Source organism: Procambarus clarkii, chromosome 5 (genome assembly GCF_040958095.1).
Source record: "Procambarus clarkii isolate CNS0578487 chromosome 5, FALCON_Pclarkii_2.0, whole genome shotgun sequence".
Taxonomy (NCBI): Eukaryota; Metazoa; Arthropoda; class Malacostraca; order Decapoda; family Cambaridae; genus Procambarus; species Procambarus clarkii.
In genome coordinates, this window is record NC_091154.1 from 25671883 (window position 1) to 25685788 (window position 13906).

The 13906-nt window shown below is 48.0% G+C and overlaps 2 protein-coding genes across 2 annotated transcripts; both read left to right on the plus strand.

The window, feature by feature from the left end:
- The first annotated feature begins 5059 nt into the window (after positions 1–5059).
- On the plus strand, positions 5060–5620 carry LOC138351350 (uncharacterized). Its single transcript, XM_069303128.1, has one exon. The coding sequence runs from the start codon at positions 5060–5062 to the stop codon at positions 5618–5620; it is 561 nt and encodes a 186-aa protein (XP_069159229.1).
- Positions 5621–8634: 3014 nt separating this feature from the next.
- Positions 8635–9657, plus strand: LOC138351352 (DNA-directed RNA polymerase II subunit RPB1-like). Its single transcript, XM_069303132.1, has one exon. It carries the CDS (start codon positions 8635–8637, stop codon positions 9655–9657), a length of 1023 nt encoding a protein of 340 aa, XP_069159233.1.
- The last annotated feature ends 4249 nt before the right edge of the window (positions 9658–13906 follow it).

A 13906-nucleotide genomic window follows, 5' to 3' on the forward strand; every position in this document is an offset into this window, starting at 1 on the left:
TCAAGAGAGATTTGGCCTGCTCTTTCCTATCATCATGTTACTTCAGTACATCTACAACATCTAGCTACTACAAGCAAGTGTAGTACATATTGAGTAAAATACGTTTTACCAGGTGCATACGTATTCGACACTCGCTCTCCACCTCCCCCCCCCCCCCCCCCTCGTCGATCACCAAACCACCACTTCCAGCCAGCCCGCTTCTGATTGGTGAATCGACATCTGCACCCCTGCACTTCAGCGCCATCTACATAGCCGATGACGGAGCCTGTACCAGCCATTGAATTCAGAATATCCTGTGCTCTCAAAGCTAAAACAACCATCTGATATACGCTCTGTCTATTAGTGGATGTTCTCAGCCAGCGCTTTATTCTCAGCACCTGTTAATTTCATTTTTGTCTTTATCCATTTTAGAGTAACGTCACCACTATTTTATTTTATGTTATTTTTTTACTTTACAATCTTGTTTGTTTGCACTGTCCATAGCCAAGGAATTGTCTTTGTTCATAATTTGTTTTCAATTTAATTAAAGTTTCATTGTTCATGTTATTTGTTTTGCTTGTTTTGCCTTACTTTGCCACAGGACACAACAGCTACGCAGTCATTTTTTTTTTAAGTGTGATAGGCATTGACACAAGCCATTGGGAGGACTGCCGAACACCTACACTTCTTTTTTCCATCTTTTTATATATATATATATATATATATATATATATGTATATATATATATATATATATATATATATATATATATATATATATCGGAGGTTTCCACACTGCAGTCTACACTAAGGAAACATAGGAATGTGCCTCAATGCCAACAGTGACTGCCCAGACAGGTACAAGAGGAGTGTTGTTAACGCTTATGTCGACCGTGGTCTCAGCCACAGCTCAGGATGGAAGCAAGTAGATGAAGAACTCTGTAGGGTAAGGCAGGTCCTAGTCAACAACGACTTCTCCAATGGTTTCGTTGAAGACATCATAAAAAGGAAGGTGAAACGCCATGCAACCTCTGAAGAGACAACTAACACAACACCTGTACCCCCTATTAGACTATTTTACAGGAACTTCTTTTCCACAGCTCATATAACGGAGGAAAGGGTCTTGAAAGATATTGTTAATAGGAACGTTATCCCTACAGACAAAAATCAGAAGATACAATTGACGATTTACTATAAAACCAAAAAAAATGGCCAGCCTACTCATGAAAAACTCTCCAGACACAAAGTAGAACGCTTTAAAAGAGAACAACGTCGTCTATGCCTTCAAATGCCCACTTGGGGACTGTAAGCCTCAAAGAACTCAGTATATATGCAAGACAACAACATCTCTTTCCAGGCGATTAACAATGCATAAAAAACAGGGCTCCATTAAGGAACATATAATCTCTTCCCACAACCATACCATCACCAGAGAAGTCTTAACAAACAACACAGAAATCATCGATAGATACAGCGATAGCAGGCGGCTTGACATCTGCAAGGCACTACACATCAACAAATCAGCACCAGCAATCAACAGCCAATTAATGCACAACTATATTCTACCCACTTCAAGAATCCGTACCAATATAGAAGCATCAAGAGGAAATATGGGCCAATAGGCCCTTTGCAGTTACTTCCATTCTTCCCTTTCACTTATCCAATTTATACCCATTGCACCGTCTTCTGTCTTGTGTTGAAAGTTTTGTTCACCTCATCCAAAACTGTTGTAACATATCACCTCACCCAAATGCGAGTATATAAGACAAAAGCTGTTTAAATGTTAGCATAGTAAAACTCTGTTTAGTGTTTGCAGGTTATAGTTGTGTGTGTGTAAACTAAAGTCTTTGAAAACGTAATAAGTTATTACGAAACGCGTTCAAGTGTCGCGTCAGACTAGAAATAAAAATGAATTTTGGAAAATTGATTTTTCAATTACCATCGACAGTAAAAAGAAACATAAGAAATATTGAGAAAATTCGTGTTAGAATTATTAATCTTACTTTTCGGTCATATTTAACAACATATGTTTACAAGAAAGACTGCTACCTATATATATATATATATATATATATATATATATATATATATACATCTAGTTGTGTTTGCAGGGGTTGAGCTTTGCTCTTTCGGCCTGCCTCTCAACTGTCAATCAACTGTTTACTAACTACTTTTTTTTCCCAGGAAGCAGCCTGTGACAGCTGACTAACTCCCAGGTACCTATTTACTGCTAGGTAACAGGGGCATTCAGGGTGAAAGGAACTTTGCCCATTTGTTTCTGCCTCGTGCGGGAATCGAACCCGCGCCACAGAATTACGAGTCCTGCACGCTATCCACCAGGCTAGGAGGCCCCCGTGGACCTACACACATATATGTGTGTGTGTGTGTGTGTGTGTGTGTGTGTGTGTGTGTGTGTGTGTGTGTGTGTGTGCGCGTGCGTGCGTGCGTGTGTGTGTGTGTGTGTGTGTGTGTGTAAATCATGAAAATTAACACGTGATGAAAAATGTGTCATTGTCGTACCACGGAGGAAGAATTGAAACAGGAATTTCCTTAAGTACTTTCGTATATTAATACATCTTCAGAAGGAATGTATCTTTAATATATATATATATATATATATATATATATATATATATATATATATATATATATATATATATATATATATATATATATATATATATATATGGACGGTAATCTTTTAAATTAATTAAGAAAGAAGTGAATGGAACATTTCCTGCGTTTCTGGTATAGATAAATTATTTACAGTAGGAGAGTTGCATATATTTCTAGGTCCACATAAATCTGTCACAGACACACTTGTGCTTTAATGTTCAGATAAATTTATATTATCGTCTGTGTTAAGAACGAAGATAAAATCTCTCTCAGCATACCAGTAAAATAATCTACTGTTGCAACTAACGTCATCATGCGGGGTTATAAAACCACACACAACTCCAAACTTGAAAACAAAAGCGAAACGAATGGCCAAGCAGACTCTTCCAACTGGACTATTTAACCCCATCTGATGGTCCTTCTTCGGTGATGAATATGGTAAGCCACAGAACTCATGCCGTCTATTCGGTAGCATCCACGATACAGTGTTCCATTTTATTACATGCAAGGCCTTTCACATGCAAACAGGTTTTAAACTCCGGCTACGGATCTACGAGTACAAAGCTACTGGTAGCTATTCTCTTGTAAATCTTGGAACCCTCTGGCCCTTGCCTTAGATTAACCCTTATCCTCTAGCCTCTGTTTTCCTCTGCTCTCTGGCCTCACTTTCAGTTTCATACACTTGCCCCATATTAGCCGGCTGCTCAACTAGCCCCACTGGCTCCTGGTCTGGCTAGACCATGACCAGGAGTTAGTCTTGGCTCTACTCTCTCCTGGATCACTGGTATATGGTTGCCCTTAACTCTGTAGTCCATGGCTTGACTGGCCCTACTGGACCCGATGGCTCTTACAGAATTCTCTTCTTGCTTAACACTTTGCTTATTGGAACCTGTCACGATGATCTCGTCCCCACTAGAACCTCTCATCACTTGAACCTTTCTCCGCTGGAACCTGTCCCAGCTAGACCCTGTTAACCCTGGTCCCTGTCCATGCTGGCCCTGGTCACCGCTGGCCCCGGTCACCGCTGGCCTTGGTCACCGCAGACCCTGGTCACCACTGGCCGCGGTCGACACAAACCCCGGTCACCGCTGGCCCCGGTCACCGGAGACCCTGGTCACCGCTGGCCCTGGTCACCGCTGGTCCCGGTTACCACTGGCCCTGGTCACCACAGACCCCGGTCACCGCAGACCCTGGTCACCGTTGGCCCTGTTCACCGCTGGCCCCAGTTACCACTGGCCCCGGTCACCACAGACCCCGGTTGTAACAAGAGACCAGTACATAGTGGTACAACATGAACATCATAACAGCATGAACAAGTCACGTGGAGGATGAATAAACCACTGGCGCCAGTCAGGCGCCGGCAGACAGGCGGCGGCAGACAATGTAAAAGTTACACCTCAGTACCAGGTAACCAGGAGGACAAGTCAGCGGTTACCAAGTCACGAAGAGGTCCGAGTTGATGCCGTCATGATAATCTTCAGGGATTAACCCCTAAACATCAAAATGCAAAACCCTCATGTTCAGCTGAGGAGCAGATCATGGAAGGGGCAGTAGAGTGGGCGCAGCCCCAGGAGGACGGTGTGTGTGGACTCAGGGAGGGAACATCAACTCCAGGAAAACTGTGGAACATTATAAGAGTAAGTACGGCTCTCTTGTACTAAAGCACCTCATTCAGTACTCTTGGCCTCTAGTAGGGAATATAGTTAGGGAGTGTCTTATTTAATTATTTCAAATAAAGTCATATATTGTCAAGTGTTATTAAATGTGTATTAATGATTCCTTGTCTTAGTGATATTGGGCCTACCGTCCCTTTGCCCTAGTGACCTAGTGTCCGTAATTATCCAGTACTCCCTCCCCCCCCCCCCCCCCGTCCATCCCGTGTTGAGGTGAAAGTATTGGGTGTGTCCCGCCTTATTCTTGTGTACTCTATAGTTCCCAAGTGGTCAGGATTATTCGAGTGACAGGCCAGGATCCTTGTACCGTTCAATTGTCCCCTACACCTGTCCTGGTAGGTTATTCCATCTGCAAGACCTACGACTCTCACTCCGGTCCCCTGTCCGGTAACTCAGGGTGGTGGCAGCGTTACTCGGTAACTCATACGAAAGGCTGTGACTGTAATATCCCTATCTCTCTGTCTCACTCTCCCTCACTAGTGTCTCACTCTCCCTCACTAGTGTCTCACTCTCCCTCGCCCTCACTTGCTCTCGTTCTCCCTCCCTTGCTCTCGTTCTCGTTCTGCCTCACTCTTCCTCTCTCTCTCTCTCTCTCTCTCTGTCTCTCTCTCTCTCTCTCTCCCTCCTCTTCCTCTGTGTACTGGTTTACGTCTTCGTATGACGGCCCGAGTGTTAACATCTTACATGATCGTTAGAGCATCCGTTATTACCATAGGAAGAGCGGAGATTGCACGGTGAGTACAGTGGTAGTAGCGGGGTGCGCGGTCAAGATATTACAATGCGGGTTATTACATGGTCACCGCAGACCCCGGTCACCGCAGACCCCGGTCACCGCTGGCCCCTGGCACTGCTGGCCCCGGTCACCGCAGACCCCGGTCACCGCTGGCCCCTGGCACTGCTGGCCCCGGTCACCGCTGCCCCCGGTTACCACTGGCTCTGGTCACTGCATGCTGGCCCAAGTCACCACTGGCCCCGGCCACCGCTGGCCCCGGCCACCGCTGGCCCCGGTCACCGCTGGCCCCGGTCACCGCTGGCCCCGGACACCGCTGGCCCCGGGCACCACTGTTCCCGGCCACCGCTGGCCCCGGCCACCGCTGGCCCCGGTCACCGCTGGCCCCGGACACCGCTGGCCCCGGGCACCACTGGTCCCGGCCACCGCTGGCCCCAGGCACCACTGGTCTCGGCCACCGCTGGCCCCTGGCACCGCTGGCCCCGGTCACCGCTGGCCCCGGGCACCGCTGGCCCCGGTCACCGCTGGCCCCGGGCACCGCTGGCCCCGGTCACCGCTGGTCCAAGGGCCGTTGCAACATTCCCCTGCTCTTGCCGAAGAACTCCGTCACTGTTGAGCCTTAAAACCGCTTGTCTCATAGGACAAAGGCTTCGCTACACTGTGTCTCTGTTGGACCCTGGCTTTGCTACACTGTCTTTGTTGGTCCCTGACCTTGCTGCACTGTGTTTGTTGGTCCCTGACCCTGCTACACTGTCTTTGTTGGTCCCTGACCTTGCGACACTGTCTTTGTTGGTCTCTGACCTTGCTATACTGTCTTTGTTGGTCCCTGACCTTGCTGCACTGTCTCTGTTGGTCCCTGACCTTGCTACACTGTCTTTGTTGGACCCTGACCTTGCTACACTGTCTTTGTTGGTCCCTGACCTTGCTACACTGTCTTTGTTGGACCCTGACCTTGCTACACTGTCTTTGTTGGTCCCTGACCTTGCTACACTGTGTCTTTGTTGGACCCTGACCTTGCTACACTGTGTCTTTGTTGGTTCCTGGCCTTGCTACACTGTGTCTTTGTTGGACCCTGACCTTGCTATACTGTGTCTTTGAAATTTGTTCCGGGTTTTGTTTGGACTTTAAAGAGTAATGGTTTAATGGTTTAAATGGTTAATGACGGTCATTAACGTCAGGCTGCGAGCAGCCGCGTTCAACAGCCTGGTTGACCAGCCCAGCAACGAGGCCTGGTCGACGACCGGGCCGCGGGGTCGCTGAGCCCCGGAATCACCTCAAGGTAACCTCAAGGTAATGATGATGTGTTGCGTGTGGAGGTCATTAACGGAGGGTTGTGTTGCGTGTGGAGGTCATTAACAGTGGGTTGTGTTGCGTGTGGAGGTCATTAACGGTGGGTTGTGTTGCGTGTGGAGGTCATTAACGGAGGGTTGTGTTGCGTGTGGAGGTCATTAACGGTGGGTTGTGTTGCGTGTGTGGGGTCATTAACGGTGGGTTGTGTTGCGTGTGGGGTCATTAACGGTGGGTTGTGTTGCGTGTGGAGGTCATTAACGGTGGGTTGTGTTGCGTGTGGAGGTCATTAACGGTGGGTTGTGTTGCGTGTGGGGTCATTAACGGTGGGTTGTGTTGCGTGTGGAGGTCATTAACGGAGGGTTGTGTTGCGTGTTGAGGTCATTAACGGTGGGTTGTGTTGCGTGTGGGGTCATTAACGGTGGGTTGTGTTGCGTGTGGGGTCATTAACGGAGGGTTGTGTTGCGTGTGGGGTCATTAACGGTGGGTTGTGTTGCGTGTGGGGTCATTAACGGTGGGTTGTGTTGCGTGTGGAGGTCATTAACGGAGGGTTGTGTTGCGTGTGGAGGTCATTAACAGTGGGTTGTGTTGCGTGTGGAGGTCATTAACGGTGGGTTGTGTTGCGTGTGGAGGTCATTAACGGAGGGTTGTGTTGCGTGTGGAGGTCATTAACGGAGGGTTGTGTTGCGTGTGGAGGTCATTAACGGAGGGTTGTGTTGCGTGTGGAGGTCATTAACAGTGGGTTGTGTTGCGTGTGGGGTCATTAACGGTGGGTTGTGTTGCGTGTGGAGGTCATTAACAGACGGGTGCATATGTACAATAATAACCTAACTATGCAGACAGCGAGTCCAACTGACAGACAATAGAAGGATGATACCGTACAGACACGCGCAGACAGGTATTCAGGGACTAGAAAGAGCGGTAGGCAGGCAGAGACAGAGGAGACAGACAGACAGACAGACAGACAGACAGACAGGCACTAGAGGGGAGAGGGAGCGTGGCAGACAGGCAAGAGTACAGGTAGCGCATAACTGGCAACATAAACTTTCCAATATATCCAATTAGCGGTGAGCGGAGCGGTGGGGACCATAGAGCGGGCCCCAGCGCCTACGACATCCCCCGCCAGCCTCCCTCTCATCTCCAATGTCGTAAATCCCGCCGAAAGGATCTGAACCGCCAGTTTTCCTGCTGGGTAATGGTGGCATTGATGCTAGTAAAGAACAGGCTTCTCCGGGACTCCTCCACTTGTGAATCAAATGAATGACGTGTACATTTTAACGCCTCTGATGACGGTCAGTTGGGCCGGTGTTTGTGCAAATGCCAAGTGGAACCGCAACTCAACGCTTCCGATTATTGTATCAGAGTTGGTCCCGCCTAATTATCCCACCGTTCCTCGCCAGCCTACTATCTCGCTGACGTTAATAACGGCACACTTGAGGTTAATTTAATGACACGGCACGCTACTCTATCATGGGTGGTTAAAATATTGTAATGTGCACGTTTCGAGACGCCGAAGTTCACGACGGAACATCGGAACACGCCAGTGCCCACAGCACAGACGGAGCGCCCGACCACGGAGTTGGTGAATACCTCACTGGATGCCAATATTAACGTCTACTAGACCTTGGAGAACAGTCGCCAGTCATGTTACAGTGATGTCACTTTAACTGGGCATTGTTTGTCCGCCCAAAATACTCTCGTGAACGGAGATTAACCGTCTAGAGATTAACGCCAACATAAGTTTCCGTGAAAGGAAGGTTTGGTGGGTGGGTGGGTAGGTCTGGAGGGCGGGGCCAGTAATTATGGCGGCTCTTGGCTAGTTGGATTGTTACTCGCTCTCTCCCGAGCCTTCCTTTGTTTATTGCGGCTTCCCTTCTCAACCTGTTATTGAACTTGGCTCCTCTTCGGCACACGTTGTCATTATGGTGCATGATTGTGGTGTTGAACAATTGACACCCAATATTCCCAGTGTTCAACATATCACACCCAACGTTCCTAGTGTTCACACCCAACGTTCCTAGTGTTCACACCCAACGTTCCCAGTGTTCACACCCAACGTTCCCAGTGTTCACACCCAACGTTCCCAGTGTTCACACCCAACGTTCCCAGTGTTCACACCCAACGTTCCCAGTGTTCACACCCAACGTTCCCAGTGTTCACACCCAACGTTCCTAGTGTTCACACCCAACGTTCCCAGTGTTCACACCCAACGTTCCCAGTGTTCACACCCAACGTTCCTAGTGTTCACACCCAACGTTCCCAGTGTTCACACCCAACGTTCCCAGTGTTCACACCCAACGTTCCCAATGTTCACACCCAACGTTCCCAATGTTCACACCCAACGTTCCCAATGTTCACACCCAACGTTCCCAATGTTCACACCCAACGTTCCCAATGTTCACACCCAACGTTCCCAATGTTCACACCCAACGTTCCCAATGTTCACACCCAACGTTCCCAGTGTTCACACCCAACGTTCCCAGTGTTCACACCCAACGTTCCCAATGTTCACACCCAACGTTCCCAATGTTCACACCCAACGTTCCCAGTGTTCACACCCAACGTTCCCAGTGTTCAACAGTTCACACCCAACATTCCCAATGTTCACACCCAACGTTCCCAATGTTCACACCCAACGTTCCCAATGTTCACACCCAACGTTCCCAATGTTCACACCCAACGTTCCCAATGTTCACACCCAACGTTCCCAGTGTTCACACCCAACGTTCCCAGTGTTCAACAGTTCACACCCAACATTCCCAATGTTCACACCCAACGTTCCCAGTGTTCACACCCAACGTTCCCAATGTTCACACCCAACGTTCCCAGTGTTCACACCCAACGTTCCCAATGTTCACACCCAACGTTCCCAATGTTCACACCCAACGTTCCCAATGTTCACACCCAACGTTCCCAATGTTCACACCCAACGTTCCCAATGTTCACACCCAACGTTCCCAATGTTCACACCCAACGTTCCCAATGTTCACACCCAACGTTCCCAGTGTTCACACCCAACGTTCCCAATGTTCACACCCAACGTTCCCAGTGTTCACACCCAACGTTCCCAATGTTCACACCCAACGTTCCCAATGTTCACACCCAACGTTCCCAATGTTCACACCCAACGTTCCCAATGTTCACACCCAACGTTCCCAGTGTTCAACAGTTCACACCCAACATTCCCAATGTTCACACCCAACGTTCCCAATGTTCACACCCAACGTTCCCAGTGTTCACACCCAACGTTCCCAGTGTTCAACAGTTCACACCCAACATTCCCAATGTTCACACCCAACGTTCCCAGTGTTCACACCCAACGTTCCTAGTGTTCACACCCAACGTTCCTAGTGTTCACACCCAACGTTCCTAGTGTTCACACCCAACGTTCCTAGTGTTCACACCCAACGTTCCTAGTGTTCACACCCAACGTTCCCAGTGTTCAACAGTTCACACCCAACATTCCCAGTGTTCAGGAAATGATACTCAATTCGCAACATTATATTAACTAGATCCGTGTTTGTATAAGTCTCGTAATTATGTATTAGTAATATTATAATACTATAAGACTAGTATTACTTCACTGATCCTGATGTTAGAAGTTAGAAGCTAAGTCCATCCTAGAACCTGATCTATTATACATTAATTTGTTTTAAAAGTTTTTTACCTATATAGTTTACTGCAATATTTGGTACAAAGTCAGAGCCATCTGTAGGCCAGAGCCATCTGTAGGCCAGAGCCATCTGTGGGTCAGAGTCATCTGTGGGCCAGAGCCATCTATGGGCCAGAGCCATCTGTGGGCCAGAGCCATCTGTGGGCCAGAGCCTTCTGTAGGCCAGAGCCATCTGTGGGCCAGAGCCATCTGTAGGCCAGAGCCATCTGTGGGCCAGACCCATCTGTAGGCCAGAGCCATCTGTAGACCAGAACCATTTGCAAGTCATAGCACTCTGTGGGCCAGAGCCAACTGTGGGCCAGAGCCAACTGTGGGTCAGAGCCATCTGTAGGCCAGAACCATCTGTAGGCCAGAACCATCTGTGGGCCAGAGCCATCTGTTGGCCAGAACCATCTGTAGGCCAGAACCATCTGTAGGCCAGAGCCATCTGTAGGTCAGAGCCATCTGTGGGCCAGAGCCATCTGTGGGCCAGAGCCTTCTGTAGGCCAGAGCCATCTGTGGGCCAGAGCCATCTGTAGGCCAGAGCCATCTGTGGGCCAGAGCCTTCTGTAGGCCAGAGCCATCTGTAGGCCAGAACCATCTGTAGGCCAGAACCATCTGTAGGCCAGAGCCATCTGTAGGCCAGAACCATCTGTGGGCCAGAGCCATCTGTAGGCCAGAGTCATCTGGAGGCCAGAGCCATCTGTGGGTCAGAGCCATCTGTAGGTTAGAGCCATCTGTGGGCCAGAACCATCTGTGGGCCAGAGCCATCTGTGGGCCAGAGCCATCTGTGGGTCAGAGCCATCTGTAGGCCCAAACCATCTGTAGGTCAGAGTTATCTGCAGGCCAGAGCCCTCTGTAGGCCAGAACCATCTGTGGACCAGAGCCATATGTGGGCCAGAGCCATCTGTGGGCCAGAACCATCTGTGGACCAAAGCCATCTGTGTGTCAGAGCCATCTGTAGGCCAGAAACATCTGTGGGTCAGAGCCATCTGTAGGCTAGAGCCTTCTGTAGGCCAGAGCCATCTTTAGGCCAGAGCCATCTGTGGGCCAGAGCCATTTGTAGGCCAGAGCCATCTGTAGGCCAGAATCATCTGTGGGCCAGAGCCATCTGTAGGCCAGAATCATCTGTGAGCCAGAGCCATCTGTAGGCCAGAACCATCTGAAGACCAGAGCCATCTGTAGGCCAGAACCTTCTGTAGGTCAGAGTTATCTGTAGGGCAGAGCCCTCTGCAGGCCAGAACCATCTGTGGACCAAAGCCATCTGTGGGCCAGAGCCATCTGTGGGCCAGAACCATCTGTGGGCCAGAGCCATCTATGGGCCAGAACCATCTGTGGGCCAGAGCCATCTGTGGGTCAGAGCCATCTGTAGGCCAGAACCATCTGTGGGTCAGAGCTATCTGTAGGCCAGAGCCTTCTTTAGGCCAGAGCCATCTGTGGGCCAGAGCCATCTGTGGGCCAGAGCCATTTGTAGGCCAGAGCCATCTGTAGGCCAGAACCATCTGTGGGCCAGAGCCATTTGTAGGCCAGAGCCATCTGTGGGCCAGAGCCATCTTTAGGCCAGAGCCATCTGTGGGCCAGAGCCATCTGTGGGCCAGAGCCATTTGTAGGCCAGAGCCATCTGTGGGCCAGAACCATCTGTGGGCCAGAGCCATCTGTAGGCCAGAACTTTCTGTGTTTCAGAGCCATCTGTAGGCCAGAACCATCTGAAGACCAGAGCTATCTGTAGGCCAGAACCTTTTGTGTGTCAGAGCCATCTGTAGGCCACATCCATCTGTAAGCCACATTCATCTGTAGGCCAGAACCTTCTGTGGGCCAGAGCCATCTGTAGGCCACATCCATCTGTAGGCCAGAGCCATCTGTGGATCAGAGCCATCTTTGGACGAGAGCCATCTGTGGGCCAGAACCATCAGTGAGCCAGAGCCATCTGTAGGACAGAGCCACCTGTAGGCCAGAGCCATCTGTACGCCAGAGCCAACTGTAGGCCAGAGCCATTTTTGGGCCAGAACCATCTGTGGGCCAGAGGCATCTGTAGGCCAGAGCCAACTGTAGGCCAGAGTCATCTGTAGGCCAGAGCCAGCTGTAGGACAGAACCATCTGTGGGCCAGAGCCATCTGTGGGCCAGAGCCATCTGTGGGCCAGAGCCATCTGTGGGCCAGAGCCATCTGTGGGCCAGAGCCATCTGTGGGCCAGAGCCATCTTGGCCTTCTGTACTAACCACAACTCATCTTAGAGGTCTAAGCATCATCTATCATTGCAATATGAACAACGGCAATATTTAGTTTGGATACAGTATGTTTTATTCTATTTACTCCTTTATTTGATGTTTCTTGCAATAAATTTATTTATTTAGTTGTATTTATTTATACAAGAGTTCTTACATTCTTGTAAAGCCTCGAACAAGCATACCAATTCGGGCTTGTCCTTAATCCTATGTTCCCCGGAATGCGGCTCGCCAAATCGTTTAACAACCAGGTACCCATTCACTGCTTGGTGAACAGGGGTTACAGTTAAGGATTGGTGCCCGGTTAATCCTCCCCTGCCAGGATACGAACCCAGGCCAAAGCGCTCGCGAAGCGCCGAGCGAGTGTGTTACCACTGCGCCACGGGACTGCTGATTCTGTGTACGATATATGGTAGCTCTCTCAAACTAAAGCAAGTTATATGTTCTTGTGACTGAACCATCGCGACCAGTCAGGATGAGCGACACTTGGCATAGGCCATGATATCAGGTATAACATTCATGAACCAGCCGGGAGGTAGAGTAGGCTCGCCTTCTGATGTTGGCTGGAGCAGGATGAGGGCTCCATTCGGACCCAGAACGTTCATGTACTCGTTGTTCTTTGACAAGTTTTTAAATATGCGTAAAAACATCAAGAGCCTTTGAAAGTCAAAGAAAATACAGCTGGTGAACACCAGATTCACGAAGCAGTTACGCATATACTTAGGAACGTTAATCTTCTTAGCATCTTCGTAGCGGCTACGTCGGGATTCAGGTAGGCATTTAAGAATGAAAATCTTCGTAAGTACACCGCCTCGCGCTAAGAGCGCTCTGGACCAGTCGTAGCTTTACGTAAGCTGGATATTACTCAATTTTTCTTTACTACTCAAACAGGAAGATAAATTTTAATATAAACAAACATTTTTGCTGGCGAGTCTCATCAAGAAGTCCTTCGTGTTAGCTATATATGCATTCTCCAACCTGCTCTCGCACAAGACAGTACATATATGACTTATTGCTTATAGTCACTATTTCTCTTATAAATTTGTATATATGTGACATATTCTAAGCCATATTTTTTTCAGGGCACTAACTTTTTCTCTCAGTTATATTAAACAATAGAGATTTTATACAAAATTTGACAATATCCTGAGTTACTTTACAATTTATTTAAATATTTTAGTTTTGTTTTATTATTATTATTATAACTGTAATATCAATATAGTTATAGATTCTGTACTAACTGTAATATCTTAACATACTAAGAAGGTTAGGGGTTAGGTTGTGGTTTTCTATTCAGCTTTTCAAGGTAAACTCAAATATTCACAGTAAATTAGTATGTAACATATGCACTTATTCATAAGCAAGATATTGACTATAAGCAAGTGCGAGAACGGATTGCATTCTCTGCTTGAAACTTTTAGTAAATATTTCTTTTATGATATTAGAATTACTTTTATAATAGCATGACATTATTCCAGTAGTTATTAAGTAATTAAACACTGGTGAACATAAAATATGAGAATAGGTGATGATCCCGGGCTGGTGGGAGCATTTACTATCACCAAATGCCCCGGTTCACTTAGCCATAAGTATAGCTAGACTTGTACCTTAGCTATATATACCCATTTTTAATATATTTTGTTTGGTTTTATTTTGAAATTAAATTTGGATGAGACATAAAAGAAAAATATGCTGCACAAATGAAGTTAGATAAGGGTATGGGTAAAAACTTCCAAAACTTACTTT